This window comes from Scyliorhinus torazame, chromosome 19 (assembly GCF_047496885.1).
Source record: "Scyliorhinus torazame isolate Kashiwa2021f chromosome 19, sScyTor2.1, whole genome shotgun sequence".
NCBI classification, from domain to species: Eukaryota; Metazoa; Chordata; class Chondrichthyes; order Carcharhiniformes; family Scyliorhinidae; genus Scyliorhinus; species Scyliorhinus torazame.
The window spans coordinates 135,150,925-135,169,964 of NC_092725.1; the positions used below are offsets into that span (position 1 = coordinate 135,150,925).

Consider the following 19,040-nt stretch of genomic DNA (forward strand, 5'->3'; position numbering starts at 1 on the left):
ATAGCAATCAAGCAACACAATGTGGTTTAATACTTGACTTTCTCACTCATATTTTGGGGACAATTTGCTCAACAAATCTTCCAAATTGCTGCCTAATATTGGGACGCTATCAAAGAACTCTAATTTTTTCTAAGTGGTACATTTGCAAAAGAATACAGTAATAGCTAGGTAAATGATCAGGATAGGGCGACATAACGTCATGTCTTTCCTTGACCACTATATTTGAATTATATTTTGGGATCAATTCCTTTTTCTGGCATGTCTTTCTTGATGCTGAACTGTTTTGCAATACCCTGTAATCTATCATACTGTAAACACATCTTCTTTGATGTTTCGGCTAACATCCTGGCAACAAAGCAACACAATTACAAATGAGCTAATTAACTAAATTGTTGATGGAGCATGAACAGTTCATTCACCCTGTTGGTTGCACCATGACAACAAGGGATTCTCAAATTGTGAAGTTACTCATCTATACAAACTGCCTAAAGCCTCCGTGAGATGAAGGGAACAAGACTGAGCCATCCAGGAGGACTCTGTGACCCAGACTGTCGTAATTTTGCGTTGATTTTAATTATACTGTCCAATTTCAGAACAGTGGGCAGTTTTTAAATTTGTACTTCCACTTACACATTTCAATCATTAAACTTTGCTGGCAGGTTTAGTTTGCGGCTCAAGGATGAACGGCTTATGACATTTCAAAGAAATCTCTTCACAAATGATAGACGGAATTACTAAAACCTACAAGATCGTGTTGAATATACATGTATGGGAACATCACGGGAAAACGCGCAATTTTAAGATTTATTTTGCACGTGGTGCAGACACATTAACGCAAACTTAAAAGGGTTAATTTCAATTAAAGGCAGAGACCGTCTGCGCGGCTATGTTTATATGCTTTTTAATACTCTTTCCAGGTAAACAATGGTTCGCAATTTGCCAGTTATCCTACTGACTGTTTATGTGTCAAACTTACTTCAAAAACTGTCCAAAGTCTTCACAAATACTTTCACATCCAGGCCATTTACACACGCCGTGACCGTAGAGAGGATGGCTGGCCCCAGTTTCCTCATGTGATGTGCTATAGTTGGATAAAACAGCGTCAGATTAATCTCAAAAGCCATAATCGTTGGAGGCTGCTAGCGCCTGTCAGGTTACGATCAGTGACAAACGGGTCAAAACAGGTCAATTGAGCTCAGAACAGTCAGGAAAAATTAATCATTCTATTGAATAGTACAACTGCCAAGGCTGTATGATGTTCCAATTAGGAATGAAAGAGATCCAAGATGGCTGTTAATAAAGAGTGAAAGAAAATAGGATGACTGCATAACACTGCCTGATTATTTAGCCAGGTGACACTGATGTAGGATTTTTCACATCAAAATGCTGAATACAGTCATCACAGCAGAAACACAATAATTTTAACCTTCACTCCACATAAAATTCAACTCTAGGAATAAGATAACCTGCACATTCGCTTGTTTCAGAAAGCCATAAAATGTTAAATTGTACGCATTTATAGTCGGAATCCTTTATATTTACTGCAGGGAACAATGAATTAAACAGTACATAAATTATGTTTTAATTTGTTATTGTACAATATTATCTCATTGGGTGAGATTTATGAATTGGCAAATCTAGAAAAACAATTATTTTCACAAGTGTTTAACTGGAAGAAATGTGAAGTTGTTAAGCTATTTCTTTATTGCTGTAAACCTGAACTGCTGGGACAAAACAGGCATCATGATGATGAATTTGATTGAACATTTTATTATTTTGTTGTGTGACAAGGGCACTTGACGGCAACTAGCTAATGAAAACCGTCACCGTATCCCAATATTTACAAATAGAAATTTTTAGCTTTTTGCCTTAAATTCCTATTAACACAAAAAGACTTTTCACACGAATAAATCCTCTGAAATTACTCAGCATAGTTCTTACTTTCTCCGATAAAACTGTGCCATGTCATTTGCTTTTCCCCCTATTGCCACACAAATTCAGATGTGCACAACTGGTCCCCATCAGAAAAGTGAGAGTTTCTCCTGGGTAACGTGTGAGAAAATGAGAAGACGATTCTTTACAAAATAATATGCGGTGCGCTAATTCTGTCTTAGCCGATGTTTACCGAACTGCGCACAAAATAAATAGGCAGCGGGCGCTGATCAAGGTAAGCTATTTCCCAGAAGGTGGTAATGTTCCAAGAGAGAAGTTTTTGTTGAAATCCCACATCACTTTTTAAGCAGTTAGATTTCTCACACCACAGTAGGTGATTAAGAATTTACATGGTGCCAATTGCACCCACATTAATGCAGAGCAGAAAGAACAAATAGCAGAACTGAGGAGGAGATGGTTAGTCTGGATATCTGGGCTTTCTGCAAGAGCGAAAGCTTTTAATTAACTCTTTCTACATCCAGAATCAAGTTGTGTTCGCTGGTCAACGTTGGGGTGTGGGCACATCAAAACAGATTTCTTGATTATCAGTATCATGCCAATATTTGATCCGAGAGAATATGGGGCGGGCCAGAGAATCGCCGTGAACGGGCCCCGACAGCGGCATGGGATTCTCCGCAGGAGAATCGGCGCCATTGGTGCCGGCGTGGTTGGCGCGGCGCCGGTCACGGGCCACTACGCGAATCTCCGGCCCGGGTGGGCCAAGTGGCCGTAAGAAAAGAGCCAAGTCCCGCCTGCGCCAGTCGAACCTGCTCTGGGCCGGCGGGACCTCGGCATGGAAGGGTCGGGTGGCGGCCTGTTGGGAGGGGAAGGGGGGTACGACCCGGGGGGGGGGGGGGGGAGCCTCCAATATGGCCTGGCCCACGATCGGGGCCCACCGATCGGCTGGCCGGCCTCTGTGGCTGGGGGCCTCCTTTCCTACGTGCCGGCCCACGTAGTCCTGCGCCATGTTGCATCGGGGCCAGCGTGTTGAAGGAGGCCACTGCACATGTGCGCATTGCCGCCGGCGCCACTGCGCATGTCCTCATTCGTGCCGGCGCAACTGCGCATGTGCGGATCCCGCGGCGCACTGTTCGCGCCAGGATCATCAGCTCCAGCGCCGCGCTGGCCCCCTGTAGGGACCAGAATTAGTCCTGGGAGCAGCCCGTTCATGCCGTCGTAAAACACAATGCCGTTTACGACGCTGTGGACACTCTGTCGCGGGATTGGAGAATCCCGACCATGATGTATTAATAGTTAGGGTTCTTGGAATTGACTGGATAAAACCTTGAAGTTCACAGTCAGTATTCAACCCATTGTTGGGTGATTTATCAGTGTGTGGTTTCTCCATTACCACAGTGGAGGCAGGGAGTTAGTCATCATCCTTGTTCCTCGACTCAAGGATGATGTCTACTCAGGATTGTGGGCTTCTGTCGTGGGTTTTCATGAAACTGAACAGGCTGATTCTTGACCCACAGATCTTTGGACACATGGATACCTCACAGAGGTAGAGGGGTCGGGAGTACAAGATTTGCTTCGTTTTCTTCCTTCCCTGTCACCACTCTATCTGATCATTCAGATGCTGGGCAGCACGGTAGCATTGTGGATAGCACAATTGCTTCACAGCTCCAGGGTCCCAGGTTCGATTCCGGCTTTGGTCACTGTCTGTGCGGAGTCTGCACATCCTCCCCGTGTGTGCGTGGGTTTCCTCCGGGTGCTCCGGTTTCCTCCCACAGTCCAAACATGTGCAGGTTAGGTGGATTGGCCATGATAAATTGCCCTTAGTGTCCAAAATTGCCCTTAGTGTTGGGTGGGGTTACTGGGTTATGGGGATAGGGTGGAGGTGTTGGTAGGGTACTCTTTCCAAGAGCCGGTGCAGACTCGATGGGCCGAATGGCCTCCTTCTACATTGTAAATTCTATGATAATCTATGATAATCTATGCTGTTACTCAAAGCATGATGCTACTTGATCAACAGGTTGTCACCATTTTGGATAACTGTTGGCAAGCTCCTCCCAGTTGTTTATGTCAATGCTGTTGTGATTCAAAGAGAACTTCAGTGTTTCTTTGAAGCATTTTCTTTGGGCACGATCGAACGGTTACGCTGCGTCCAAAAACCAGTGCGCCACAGCGCAGCGTGGTCATTAGAAGTCGGGAGATTCTGCTCCCAGGCTCTACCTGGTTTGCAACACCTCGCGAGATCTAACGCTAACAGAGATGCCCTGTGCGGGTGTTGAGACGGGGTACGGTGAGTTCAGGCACCCTCCCATAGTTTATTGGGGCTGTGGGAGGGGCGGGGGTCGCTTCAGGGGCTCCAGAGATCGGACTCCATTTTACACTGAGGTGTTCCGGCGAGTGGAGCACCTCAGTGCAGAAAATGGAGCTATGCGCGGCCCGGGCTGCGCGTTCCCTGCTGAGGCCCCCTATCTAACCCGAGTGCCGTTTTATAGTGTCGAGTTTGTCGGTGCCGTGAGCATCGGAAAACACGAGGCTAACGCAGTCACTATGGGACTTTGTTCCCATTTAGTTAAAATCGTGCTCACGGTCTTCCCCTGGAACGTTGACCATTTGAGAGTTGAGAAAACAGGATCTGGCAGGAGGGAGCTTTTCCTGAATGCTATTTGACATTTTTCCAAATGAAGGGACAATTTAGCGTCGCCAATCCACCTACCCTGCACATCTTTGGGTTGTGGGGGCGAGACCCACGCAGACACGGGGAGAATGTGCAAACTCCACACGGACAGTGACCCGGGGCCGGGATTGAACCCGGGTCCTCGACGCCGTGAGGCAGCAGTGCTAACCACTGCACCACCATGCCCCCCAAAAAGGACATCTGCATTTGTTTGATGCACAGTCCAGCTCTCGCTGCAGTATGGGCATCGTACACTAGGACGTTTGTTGATTTGCAGAGGTCCTTATTGCCAAACATTCCCTGCCATTGTTTGTAGAAGGTTGAGCTGGTACAGTTGATTAGATCTCCTCCTCAACAATGGCATTTTGACGGCGGTGGCTGCCAAGGTCGGGAAGGGATCAACGTATTCCCATGTGAAGGAGGTGGAATATTTGGCTGACCAGGTGTAGGTTGATATCCGACTTTTGTCTTGGCAACATTCAAGCACAGGAGAGTTTTTTGTGTCCAGAATTTAAAAGATTGAGTGACTTGCAAATCAAAGTGAAGAGTGGGCACAGCGCAGCAGTTCTCCACAATCTGGAGATCAATGTGTGCCCAAGGTGCTCAGTTTAGTTACAGCCTGGAGGTGACCGAGATTAATGAATTTCAAAGACTTCTTAAAGAATTAATAGGCACGGACTTAAAGGGAAAGGAATATTTCTGATTCTTTCCAAAGGGTAAAGGATAGAAAATGATTCACAAGGTACAATTGAGATAAACATAAAGTTGTGACAAAAATAGGAAACAGAATGGAGAAACAGAAAGACAAGGGGCGAAATTCTCCCCAAACGGCGCGATGTCCGCCGACTGGCGCCCAAAACGGCACCAATCAGACGGGCATCGCGCCGCCCCAAAGGTGCGGAATGCTCCGCATCTTTGGGGGCCGAGCCCCAACATTGAGGGGCTAGGCTGGCGCCGGAAGGATTTCCGCCCCGCCAGCTGGCGGAAACGGCCTTTGTTGCCCCGCCAGCTGGAGTGGAAACGACATGTCGGGGCGGTGCGTGCGCGGGAGAGTCAGCGGCCGCTGACAGTTTCCTGCGCATGCGCAGTGGAGGGAGTCTCTTCCGCCTCCGCCATGGTGGAGACCGTGGCGGAGGCGGAAGGGAAAGAGTGCCCCCACGGCACAGGCCCGCCCGTGGATCGGTGGGCCCCGATCGCAGGCCAGGCCACCGTGGGGGCACCCCCCGGGGCCAGATCGCCCCGCGCCCCCCCCCCCCCCAGGACCCCGGAGCCCGCCCACGCCGCCTTGTCCCGCCGTTCAAAAGGTGGTTTGATCCACACCGGCGGGATAGGCAATTTATCGGCGGGACTTCGGCCCATCCATCCAGGCCGGAGAATCCAGTGGGGGGTGGCCCGCCAACCGGCGCGGCCCGATTCCCGCCCCTGCCGAATATCCGGTACCGGAGACTTCGGCAACCGGCGGGGGCGGGTTTCACGGCGGCCAACGGCCATTCTCCGACCCGCTGGGGGGTCGGAGAATGATGCCCAAGATGAGGAAAAGGGAAATACGTAAATTTAATTTTTGTGTTATTTCTGATAGAGTCAAAGTTACAATAGTAATGTTAATCCTGACATGTAAGAAGATTTATTACCATAAGCGTAAGTTGCCAAATATGTAGTTTTATTAGTTCTAAGTTTTTTCGTTCAATGCAATGTTCCATTGTGGAAAATCCTGTTCAATGTAACTGTCAGCAGCCTTTTGTAGTATAAAAATAACGGTTCCTGAAACTCTGACCCACTGGCTGCAATTTCTGGGATTTTCTTTGAGAGGGAATTTGTTGTGATTTGATGTCAGATGGGAAGGTAACTTCCGATTCTCATCCAGCGCACAGGAAACCACGTGATCATAGAATTTACAGTGCAGAAGGAGGCCATTCGGCCCATCGGGTCTGCACCAGCCCTTCCAAAGCGCATCCCACCCAAGCCCACACCTCCATCCCATCCCCGCAACCCAGTAACCCAACCTAACCTTTTTGGACACTAAGGGCAATTTAGCTTGGCCAATCCACCTAACAGCAGTCGTGCCAGATTGGCTTCGGCTGTCACAGGATGTGGAATTTTACGCTCGTTGAAGAGACAGGAGAGGTCACTCTCAGTCTTTCGGGACTTGTGGGAGGAAACCGGAGCACCCGGAGGAAACCCACGTAGACACGGGGAGAACGTGCAAACTCCACACAGACTAAGCTAGGAATCGAACCTGGAATCCTGGAGCTGTGAAGCAACTGTGCTAACTGAAGTGTTGGGTACTCTGATACACAGACGAACCAACACGGTTGCGAATGGTACAACGCAGTTTTATTTCAATCAACTATTAACATATTAAACTCTGGTATTCAGCACATGGTGAACCTCTGAGTGGCTGGCAATGAGGTCTGTGCCCTGAGCCGTCTCCTGCTCGAGTGCCCAGGAAGTGTTGTGTTCCCTGTTTCGTACTGTGTATGCTCTTGTCTGTGATTGGCTGTTGTGTTGTGTGTGTTGATTGGTCCGTTGATCTGTCCATCATTATGTATGTAAGTATGTGCTATGATGTTCACCTGAATATCATGACACGAACCACTGTGCTACCGTGCCATCCTGTGATGAGTTCTGATCATTTAACGTCATGTATACCACGACATTTGCATCTTGCGGATCACTTTCTATTGTTTACCCTTTTCAAACAGATAAAAATACTTCTTTACATTTTATTCGGTACCTACCAATTCCCAGGCTTGTCAATGGTAGTGGAACACATGCTGGAAAATCACCCGCCGATTGGTTGAAAACTGACTGTGAAGGTCAGGTTTCATCCTAAATATTAATGCAACTAATTCTCTCGGATCAACTAAATAGGTTTTGTCACTTTATCATAAATGGGTAATGTTGCCCGAACGATTGGGTTTCCACATCAATGAAGATGCTTTCTCCTTCGATGGAATTAAGGGACAAAAGTCAGAATGCTATTGCTGTTCCTTAGTCCTGGTGATATTTCTTTGGGACATTCAAGCTAAAAGAAAACAGCTCTGTAAGGGGTGGCTTATGCATTTTTTAATAAACTCCTCACTTGAGGAATATAGGCCGGGATTCTCGAATCCTGCGGCAAAGTTCCGAAGCCGGCGTGAAAAGTGGGCTTCACCTGGCAGCTACCCACCCCTTCCCAGGGGGCTAATATGGCGCTAGAGTGGTCTCCGCAGCTCCGGTGCCCGAAAACCGGCACGCCACAGCCGGCGCGAGTTCGCGCATGCGGGTGGGTTCCCGTCTCCGCCCCGGCCCCCGGGCAATATGGCGGAGCCCTACAGGGGCTCAGCGCGGAGGAACATAGACGCCCATGGAACCAGCCTGACCGGGCATTCGGCCTGTCGAGGCCCGGAGAATCGCCAGGGGGGGTGGGGCACTTTCAATGGCCCCCGACCTGCGCGGCGGCGATCCCACGGGCGCCCAAAAATTGCCGCTGGAAAATCGGCGAGCCGCCATCGGAGCGGCGTGGACCGATTCCCGCGCCCCTCCGGGGATTCTCTGAATCCAATATGTTGTTTCATTTCAAGAGAGTGAAATGGCAAACCAGGGGCGGGTTTCTCCCCTACCCGGTGGGTTCCGGCGTAATGGAGTGGCAGGAAGTCTCCACACCTTTAGGGGCCAAGCCCTCACCTTCAGGGGCTAGGCCTGCACCGGGGTGGTTTCCGCTCCGCCGGCTGGCGGGAAAGGCCTTTGGCGCCATGCCAGCCGGCGCCGAAAGGTCTTCGCCGGGCGACGCATGCGCGGGAGCGTCCGCGGCTGCTGACGTCATCCCCGTGCATGCGCAGGGGAGGGGGTCTCTTACGCCTCCGCCATAGTGAAGACCATGGCGAAAGCGGACGAAAAAGAGTGCCATCACGGCACAGGCCCTGATCGCGGGCCAGGTCACCATGGGGGCACCCCCCGGGGCCAGATCACCCCGCGACCCCCCAGGACCCCAGAGCCCGCCTAGTCCCGCCGTTCAAAAGGTGGTTTAAGCCACGCCGGCGGGAGAGGGTTGACAGCGGCGGGACTTTGGCCCATCGTGGGCCGGAGAATCGCCGGGGGTGGGCCCGCCAACTGGCACGGCGCGATTCCCACCCCCGCCGACCGGCGCGGCGCGATTCCCGCCACCGCCGAATCTCTGGTGGCGGAGAATTCGGGACACGGCGGGGGCGAGATTCACGTCAGCCCAGCCCCGGCGATTCTCCGACCCGGTGGGGGGTCGGAGAATCGCGCCCCAGTTCCTGGAATGGAAATTGTAGGTGTAAGCAATTTTTTAGTGGTGCTTAAAATGAGACTTCCATTTGTATAGCGCCTCTCACAGTTTTACGATCACCCAAAGTGCTTCACAACCAATGAAGTAACGTAGTCATTGTTGTAATGTGGGGAATGCAGCAGCTATTTTGTGCTCAGGGTGTTTACCACAGACTGCAATGAAACAAATTACCAGATCATTTGTTTTAAGTGTTGATTCAGGGATAGATTTCAATCAGGACACAAAGAGGACACCTCTATCGAATACTGTCTTAGGTTCTTTCCTGGCCTTTTCAGAAAACAGTAGGGAGCTTTGATTTGTTGGACTGATTTAGTGCTGGTGAAGGTGGGCATGGAAACTGGAGGGCAATCCTTCGCTTTGGCGGTCATTAGAATCTGGTGCTGTGTCACAGGAGAAGACAACTGGAGCTCGGCAGCCATCGGGAGTGGTGGCCACTGCTCGGATTTAACAGGAGGAAGAGCACGCATCACTGGTGCCTTCACAACCTGGGTGTTGGAATGCTGGGGCCAGCCAGTCAGACAAGCCCTGGCTGGCAACAGGGAGGTGAACTTGGTGAGGGTAAGTGGCACAATTGCTGAGGACATGGTGGGAGGGAACCAACGAGTGCCTTGAACAAGGCCTCGCCCCACTGTTCTCCCTGCGCACCGCAGGACTTCCCTGCCTTTGGCTGAATGCCAGTAGAAGAGGGAAGTGTCCCTCATTTGGCCATTTAAGTGGCGCAATTGAGTTTTGGGCAGGAGGGTGGTCTGCCACCTTTCTTGGCATTGGCAAGGTGGCTTGCTGATGGGAAGGTGATGGATAGTCCACTGGCTGCCTTCTCTTGCCATTTTATGGGCTCCTTTCCTCCCAGCTTGTCCCCAGGGGGCTGGTAAAATCCAGCCCATTGTGTGTATTTAATAAAGTATCTTAAGTTTTGTAAACGATTTTAATGTGTAGATAAATTAGATAAGTTGAAAGATCATTGAATCATCCAGTACAGGAGAGGCCTTTGACCCATCAAGCCTGCACAGACAAAAAAAGCACAGACTCAAATCTACATTAATCCCACTTCCCAGCATTTGGCCCATAGCCATGAATGTTATGACATTTCAAGGACTCACCCAAGAACTTTTTAAGGATTGTGAGGTTACTTGCCTAAACTGGCCTCGCGGATAGTGCACTCCAGGGGCGGGATTCTCCGACCCCCCGCCGGGTCAGAGAATCGGCGGGGGCTAGCGTGAATCCCGCCCCTGCCAGTTGGCGAATTCTCCGGCACCGGATATTCGGCGGGGGCGGGAATCGCGCCGCGCCGGTTGGTGGGCCCCCCCAGGCGATTCTCCGGCCCAAATGGGCCGAAGTCCCGCTGCTGGAATGCCTGTCCCGCCGGCGATGATTAAATCACCTCTCTTACCGGCGGGACAAGGCGGCGCGGCGGGCTCCAGGGTCCTGGGGGGGGGCGCGGGGCGATCTGGCCCCGGGGGGTGCCCCCACGGTGGCCTTGTCTGCGATCGGGGCCCACTGATCCGCGGGCGGGCCTGTGCCGTGGGGGCACTCTTTTCCTTCCGCCTTCGCCACGGTCTCCACCATGGCAGAGACGGAAGAGACCCCCTCCCCTGCGCATGCGCGGGGATGCCGTGAGCGGCCGCTGACGCTCCCGCGCATGCGCCACCCGGCAAAGTCAGTATTGCGCCAGCTGGCGGGGCACCAAAGGCCTTTCCCGCCAGCTGGCGGGGCGGAAATCAGTCCGGCGCGGGCCTCGCCCCTCAACGTTAGGGCTCGGCCGCTCAAGATGCGGAAGATTCCGCACCTTTGGGGCGGCGCGATGCCGGACTGATTCGCGCCAGTAGGCTAACATCGCGCCGATAACGGAGAATTCCACCCCAGATTCCCATCATGCTCTGGGTGAAAATTATTTTCCTCAAATCCCCTCAAAACTTTCCCCTTCAAATTATGCTCCCTTGTTATTGACCCTTCAACTCAGGGGAACAGCTGCATCCTATCCACCCTGTCCATGCCTCTCATTATCTTATACACCTCAATCAGGTCCCCTTCTCAGCCTTCTCTGCATCAAAGAAAACAACCCGAGATTATCCAGCCTCTCTGCATAACTAAAATATTCCATCCCAGGCAGCAACCTGGTGAATCTCATCTACACCCTCTCCAGTGTTATCGCATCCTTCCTACAATGCGGTGACCAGAACTGAACACAGTACTCCACCTGTGACCTAATCAAACTCCTGCACAGCTCCAACATAACCTCCAACATAACCTCCCTGCTCTTATAAACTAGTCAGAAGTCTTACAACACCAGCACAGCTAGTGATTCCAAACAAACCTGTTGGACTTTAACCTGGTGTTGTCAGACTTTTAACTGTGCCCATCCCAGTCCAACGCCGGCATCTCCACATCATGGCTTATAATCTATGACACGACTGAAAAAGGCAAGTGTCCCGTGTACCTCCTTAACAACCCCTTTGGCCTGTCCTGCCACCTTCAGGTATCGGTGGACAAACAGCCCAAGATCTCTCTGTTCCTCTGAGCTTTCTAGTGTCCTGCCGTTCATTGATCATGCCTTTGTTGTGTTACTCCTTCCAAAGTGCATCACCTCACACTTTTCAGGGTTAAATTCCATCTGCCACTGATCTGCCCATTTGATGATATCCTCCTGTTTATTTTTAGAAAATATTTTATTGAGGCATTTATAAATTTTAACACTTTTAAACAGAAAAATCTAACAAAGACAAAAAAAACCCACAATAACATAGCCATCTCCCCCCCACCGCCCCCCCGCAAACACGGACCCCAACCAGCATGATCTATGAAAACATTCCATCTCACGGTCCTCCCTTTATTGGTTTCTGACGATATCCTCCTATAACCTGAGACTGTCTACCACCCAGCTAATCCTTGTGTCATCTGCAAACGTATTTATCATCCCTCCCACATTTTCTTCTATATTGTTTATATATAATCACAAATAATAAGGAGCCTAGCACTGATCCCTGTGGAACGCCACTGGACACCTGTCTCCAGTCACATAAACAGCCTTCGACCACCACCCTCTATCTCCTATCACTAGACCAATTTTGGATCCAACTTGCCACGTTACCCTGTATCCCATGTGCTTTTACCTTCTTTGACATTGTCAAAGGTGTTGCCGAAATCCAGATAAACTACATCAACTATACTACCCTCATCTACGCACCTGGTCACCTCCTCAATCAGATTTGTTCGGTATGGCCTCCCTCTGACAAAGCTGTGCTGACTGTCTCTGACCAAACCTTGGGCTGGAATCTCCGTGGACGGGATCCTCCACTTCACCGCAGCTCACTCACACCCGCGAATTTCCCGACGGTGTGGGGGTGCCCACAATGGGAAACCCCATTAGCTGGCTGGCAGGATGGAGGATGCCACTGCCGGATGCGCGCCGCACCAGAAAACGGGAGCGATGGGTCAGAGAATCTCGCCCCTTGCCTCTCCGAGTGGGGATTGATTATGTCCTTCTGAATTTTAGTTTCCCTACCACTGATGTGAGACTCCCTGGTTTATTTCTACCATCCCTCTTGGAATGTAGAACCATATTAGCTGTGCTCCAGCCCTCTGGTACCTCCCCTGTGGCCAGAGAGGAATAAAACATTTGGATCAGAGCCCCTGTAATTTCCCACATCCTCCTTCTCCAAACTGAAGACAGATGTGAAGTACTCGTTTCACACCCGCCCAGTATCATCCAGCCTGACAAGCAGATTATCCCCTCGGACCCTGATGGGTCCTTCTTACTCTTTCCCCGGTTATCCTCTTCCCATTCACACACTTGGAGAGTATCGTGGGATTTTCCCTAGTCTTAACCACCAGTGCTTTTTCATGGCTCCTCGTTGTCCTCCTAATTGTTTTTTTTGAGTTATCCCCTGCACTTTCTATACTCCACAAGGGCCTTTGTGGATTTGCTCCTTCGGTACCTGTTAAATGCATCACTTTTCCTTCCTTTCCAAAATCCCTTTTTGCAGACCATCTTTTTCCTTTACCGTGACAAACTGTATTGTGGTCGCTATCACTAAAATGCTCCCCCACTGCTGCCTCGAACACCTATCTGGCATTGTTCCCCAGAACTGGGTCCAGCACTGCATCATCCCTTGTTGGACCTTCAACATGCTGATATTAAAAAGCTCTCCTGAATACATATCAAAAATCTGCTCCTTCTAATCCCTTTACAATGTGACTATCCCAATTAATGTTGGGGAAGTGAAAATCCCCTAATATAAATTAGTCTATCATTATTTTTGCACACCTCAGTGAATTGTCTACATATCTGCTCCTCTACTGCCCACTGACTATTTGCTGGTCTATAATACATTCCCAGCAGTGTGACTGCCCCCTTTTTATTCCTAAACTCTCAAAGCCTCATTAGAAGACACTTTCAAGATACGTCCGTCCTCACTTCAGTAACTGTTATAACCTGCCAACTTACCATTGTCTGGGGACTAATGACTATCCCACAATCCTGTGGGAGTATGAGCTTCCCCAATGAGGGGGGCGGAGAAACCACTAGTAAACTCCTAGTATAAATAAAGCTGGCCAGTTCAGGAACCAGCAGGAAGGAGTATGTAGCAAGGGAAGTTACTGCTACTGTTATGTATATATGTTATAGTAAATACATGTTATTACTTTGTATCCTTAAAACTCGTGCTGGATTCTTCGTGGCCCTTACAAAAGTAAGACTCCTTAATTTTTTTAATTTTTAAATATATATATTCAAACTTTTCAACAGATTTTCAACAAACCCCCCCCCCCCAACAAAAAGAAAGAAACAAGAAAACAACAATCAAAAATTATACAATAATTATACATTGGATTTCCCCCATATACAATAACCCCCCATATGACATTTAAAAGCACCAATAGGGAAGCCCCCCCCCACCTACCCAAACGCCCCCCCAAAATACCCCCCCCCCCCCCCCGCCCCTGGGCTGCTGCTGCTGACCTCCTCCTAACACTCCGCGAGATAGTCTAGGAACGGTTGCCACCGCCTGAGGAACCCCTGCACAGACCCTCGCAAGGCAAACTTTATCCTCTCCAGCTTGATGAACCCTGCCATGTTATTGATCCAAGCTTCCAGACTCCTTAATTAATACTGTAACACCACCTCCTCTTTTACACCCTTCTCTGTCCTGCCTGAAGATCCTGTGCCCTTGACTGTTGAGCTGCCAGTCCTGCCCTCCCTCAACCATGTCTCTGTTATGGCAACAACATCACAACTCCAGATGTCAATCCACGCTTTTAACTCATCTGTCTTACCTATGGCACTCCTGCCATTAAAGTAGAGGCCATCCAGTCTTACCTTAGTCCCTTGAAACTCAACATGCTGTGTCCCTACTACATTAACACTCTGTATTCTCTCACGTCAAACTAGTTTAAATCCCTCCCAACAGCACTTGATGTACCTGGTATCATATATAATATATAAATTGCATGATAGGGGTTACCACTATCACTTAGACCTGGCAGAAATTGAAGGACCCAGGCAGCAGATTCTAAGATCCACAGAACAAACTAGAAAACCAGAAGTTAGAAGTCCAAATTGCAACATGATGCGTATTTCAAAATCACATGCAAGCGTAATCCCTGTGGTCGCTGGCCACCTAACAGTTAAACATCATGGCCCCATTCTGTGGGAGTGTCTCCTCATTTAGGGGGTCTTTGCGGGCTCTCTTTATTCCGGGGGTCTCGAGGGCGACTGAGAGCTCGGGACCCAGAAAGCCCCGCCGAGGGGGGCTGAATTGTGATGCGAGGGCGGGGGGGTTGAGGGGGGGGGCGGGGGGAGTGACCAGCTGTGGGACCTCGCTATCCGGTTTCCCACTCAAAATGATGGCCCGATAGGAGGATTCCCTCGGGAATCCTTCGCGATCCTCACCATGCATAAATTTGCATGCAGAAGGATTGGGAATCAAGAATGCAAATCAGGTGCAATACAGCTCCGGTGCGAGAACATAGTCTACCAAACAGAGAACTTCACCCATTAACTCTGGGTGCAATCTCCCGGCCGTCTACCGCCCGAACGGGGGTGCGACGCGGGCGGTCGATGCCGTGAGAGGCCTTTCTGGCATTTACCTGACTCGCCACGCCTGGCGAGACCCACTGGGATCTCGCGGGACACTGCCATTGTGGGCAGGATCAGTAAATAGCGAATCTGCATGTTCGAGTCAGTACCTAGGAACTTTAGGCGGGTGTCTTTCAGTATTGCTGCCAGGTGGGACAGCACTTGGTGGGGGGAGGGGGGGGTTCTCCCAGGGGATTCGAGGCCCACAGGTCCGGGCAGGGTTGCACCCTCGCATTTCTGGTACCACCCAGGTACCTTGGCACCACCAGCCTGGCACCCTGGCAGGGGCAGTGCCAGGCTGGCAGTGCGAAGGTGCCAGGCCTTGTGCCTGCACCAGGGATTGGGCCCGTGGAGGCCTTGTCCATGTGAGGCAGGGTGCGGGGAGGATGGAAGACCCCTTTAAAGAAGGGTTGAGGCTTTATAACATAATAATCTTTATTGTCACAAATAGGCTTACATTATCACTGCAATGAAGTTACTGTGAAAAGCCCCTAGTTGGCACATTCTTGCATCTGTTCGGGTACACAGAGGGAGAATTCAGAATGTTCAAATTACCTAACAAGCACGTCTTTCGGGACTTGCGGGAGGAAACCGGAGCACCCGGAGGAAACCCACGCAGACACGGGGAGAACGTGCAGACTCCGCACAGACAGTGACCCAAGCCAGGAATCGAACCTGGTACCCTGGAGCCGTGAAGCAACAGTGCTTCCCACTGCACTACTGTGCTGCTCCTTGGGGGTCGAGGATCGCGGCGCGGCATGCGGAACTCCTTGGTGCAGGAACTAGGACTAAGTGCAGCCTTGGCAGGGAGTTCCCGTTGAGGACCCAGATTGCAACAAAGTCCCGTTCAATATAATGGTCTTTCTCGGTGCTGCGGGAAATACCCGGCTACACGCGCTTGACACGGGACTCTGTTACAATTTTGTTAGATCGCGTCCTCTGCTTCGCTTTCTACAGTTGCAGCCAGACCTGCTGTGTATATCCAGCATTTTCAACTTTCACTTCATATTAGTGTTAGGGGCTGTTTGACAGCATGGTCTGCCCACTCTGGATATTTTCCAGTGCATAGATAGCACACCTGTCCTAACCTCCTAATCTTTTGAGTTTCATGCTTTCGTTGAGCCAGTGTCAAAATAAAGATGGAGCTGAATTTTGTGCCCAGAGTCTTTGTAGCATCTATAATAATAACGGCCAGTCTCTGTCCGTCTGCACTTTGGTTGATGGGTTGATCTGGTGTGTGGAACCTGGTGCACGCGGAGAGACCAATGGGCATGGAGGACTGGGCTGGATGACACATGTGGCTGGCAATGGTTGGCAGTGGTGTTGGAAGCAACAAGGAGTTGGCAGAGAAAAGGAACAGCAGAAAGTAAGGGGAGCCCAGCAGCACTCGGATTGGGCAGTGTCCTAGATAATCGGGGCCGCGACGAGGGAGTGCATAGGAGGGAGAGGAAGATAGCATTTTGTGGGAGGGAACGTTGTTTGGCATGGGGATGGATCACATGACAGAGCGGGGATGCATGGTCGGAACATCGGCAGAGTATGATGGGATGTGAATAAAATGGGAAGGACTGCCTGGAAAGCATGGAAGAACACGAAACGGGCTGGCATCAAAGTGGGAGAAGTGGGAGGGAAGTGATGGCATCAAAGGATAGCATGGGAAAATGGAATGACATGGGATTAGGATAGCATGGGAGAAAAGGGATGGCATGAGAGGGTCACAGGAAGGTTGCAGTGGCATAGAATTGGGATGGCATGGATGGGAGAGCTGGCATGGGAGTAATGGCTTGGGAAGGAAGGAATGTCATGGGATGGGAATGGCATGGGAGGAGAAGATGGCATTAGAGTTGCGCTATGGGAGTGGTGGATGCAATGCCGGAATTAGTTAGGTACGCTAATTTGACCGAAAATATTTTGTGGCTTTCAGGTCCTGTAACATAATAGATGATAAAAAGGGGATACTCTGTACAGGGAACAGTAAAATGTGAAAGTGACTCCACATGGAGCAAAGACCTCATAATAATAATGATATAACATAGAACATACAGTGCAGAAGGAGGCCATTCGGCCCATCGAGTCTGCACCCACTTAAGCCCTCACTTCCACCCTATCCCCGTAACCCAATAATCCCTCCTAACCTTTTTGGTCACTAAGGGCAATTTATCATGGCCAATCCTCCTAACCTGCACGTCTTTGGACTGTGGGAGGAAACCGGAGCACCCGGAGGAAACCCACTCAGCCACGGGGAGAACGTGCAGACTCCGCACAGACAGCGGGGAATCAAACCTGGGACCCTGGCGCTGTGAAGCCACAGTGCCTATCCACTTGTGCTACCATGCTGCCCAACAGTGCAGATGTGGTGAATGTGTACCAGAACAATACTGCAAGGTCTATGATTGTGCAGGACACAAGTACAACCTATTAGACATCGGATTGCAAAAGGCAAAAAAAGTGTGCTGGTGATGGTAGTCAGGAGAATGAGACCAGTTGTATGCCTCCTAGTGGCTGGTTCAAGGTTAACACAAATTGGGGCCTCAGCAAACTGGCTAACCATTTTATCAGCAGTTCATAGTGCAAGATCTAGAGAACTGGGGAAAAAAGTAGGAAACATAAATAAAATCCCATGAATGAGTTCGCAAAGACATTCCCAGAGTGGAAACAATTCTCCATTAAAATGTTCGCTTTTCGGCAAGTATATATTTTTAAAAAGTAAAATAGCTCATTTAAATAACATTAATTTCTTTGCAGTGAGAGCTGCTCCCCTAGGGGGATTGTTTTAACTTTTTTCATTAAGTCACACAAAATGCTCATCGGCTCCCTCCATTGGTTAACATCTTAAAAATGTCCTTAGCAAATACAAAGAAATAAACATACTAGAATAGAGCCCTCAAAAGGTAGGTGTTGCAGCAATGGCCCATGGAGCTATGATGGGGTTTAGCTTTTGTTCCTTGGAGGGAGAAAGGGAAGACTATTTTTTTTAAGAGAGGAGACAATCAATTCACTTCAAACAAGAGTGACATTTTTGAATGCAATTGAAGGTATTATATCATGGATTTAGCTCAGTTGGCTGGACTGCTGGTTTGTGATGCAAAGGGTTCAATTCCTGTACCTGCTGAGGTTATCCATGACCTCAACTTTGCCCCTTGCCTGAGGTTTGGTGACCCTCAGGTTAAATCACCACCCGTCAGCTCTCAAATGGCCTAGCAGCCTATGGCCTTCTGGGGCTGGGGCAACATTTACTGTAAGGTAGTTACACACAGAAATATTCCTGAGAACTATCTGAAAAATAATTTAGGGCCTCCAAGCAAAGTAGCAGGAGAGCTAAAACTACTAGAAGCTGGTGACTGCTGAAGTTTCAGATAGATCCAGGGTCTTGGGATGATGGTGTCTAGTAGCACATAGGAAACCCTGAAGTTGGGTTTTCCCCGCACATCTGCACCCCCTACCCCAAGCAATCCAACCCACCTTTGTGCAAACCAGAAGTGGTTCGAAGGTGGGTTGGGTTCAGGGTTTTAGTAAATTAACCTCCCACCTGGTCGAAGCCCACCATTTTGGAGTGTTAAACACCTCCCCTTTGTACCTGTGCACCAAGAGGCCACTTTAATCTATCTGAGATATTTACCTGTCTCTTCTCGTTGTGAGGACTGAAGCCTGTCCGTTCATTAACGAATGATGAGTTATTGGTGGTGATGCTTTGGAAGTGGTAGTGGAGGTAGTAGAGGAAGAATTATTGGTAGAGAGATCCAGCCCACTGTGCTTCAAAACACCGTCTTCCATATTGTGCACCCCGGTCACTTCTTTCCAGAGCTGCTGAATCTCTGCAGGACTTAAACCTGAAAAATTACAGCACAGATATTATTGAGAAATCAATAGATAAGGGCTGCACTAATTGGGTAATGTTGTCTATCTATTAATCATGCCAAATCTGGATCAGTACCTATGAACAATGACCAAATATTCACTTGAATTATTATGCTTTTTGTTCGCTAACACCATTCATCATGACCTCGTCAAGCTCTTCTAATATAGCTGTAAAAGTCCTTTGGTCTTTCCTTGTCAAAGGCTGTGAACCTACACAATAGTGTTTTGATAACTCAAGTGTGAAATTTATGGATTTC

The 19,040-nt window shown here is 49.5% G+C and overlaps 1 protein-coding gene across 7 annotated transcripts in view; it reads right to left on the reverse strand.

Moving 5' to 3' along the window:
* The window catches only part of foxp2 (forkhead box P2), a 545,939-nt gene that overhangs the window by 91,396 nt on the left and 435,503 nt on the right, over positions 1-19,040 (reverse strand). For all 7 annotated transcript variants that reach the window (XM_072485280.1, XM_072485279.1, XM_072485281.1 and 4 more), the window contains 2 exons: positions 18,545-18,755; positions 977-1,081 (listed from right to left, as the gene is read on the reverse strand). In XM_072485280.1, the coding sequence (XP_072341381.1) occupies positions 977-1,081; positions 18,545-18,755 (316 nt within the window). The remainder of the gene's footprint in view (positions 1-976; positions 1,082-18,544; positions 18,756-19,040) is intronic.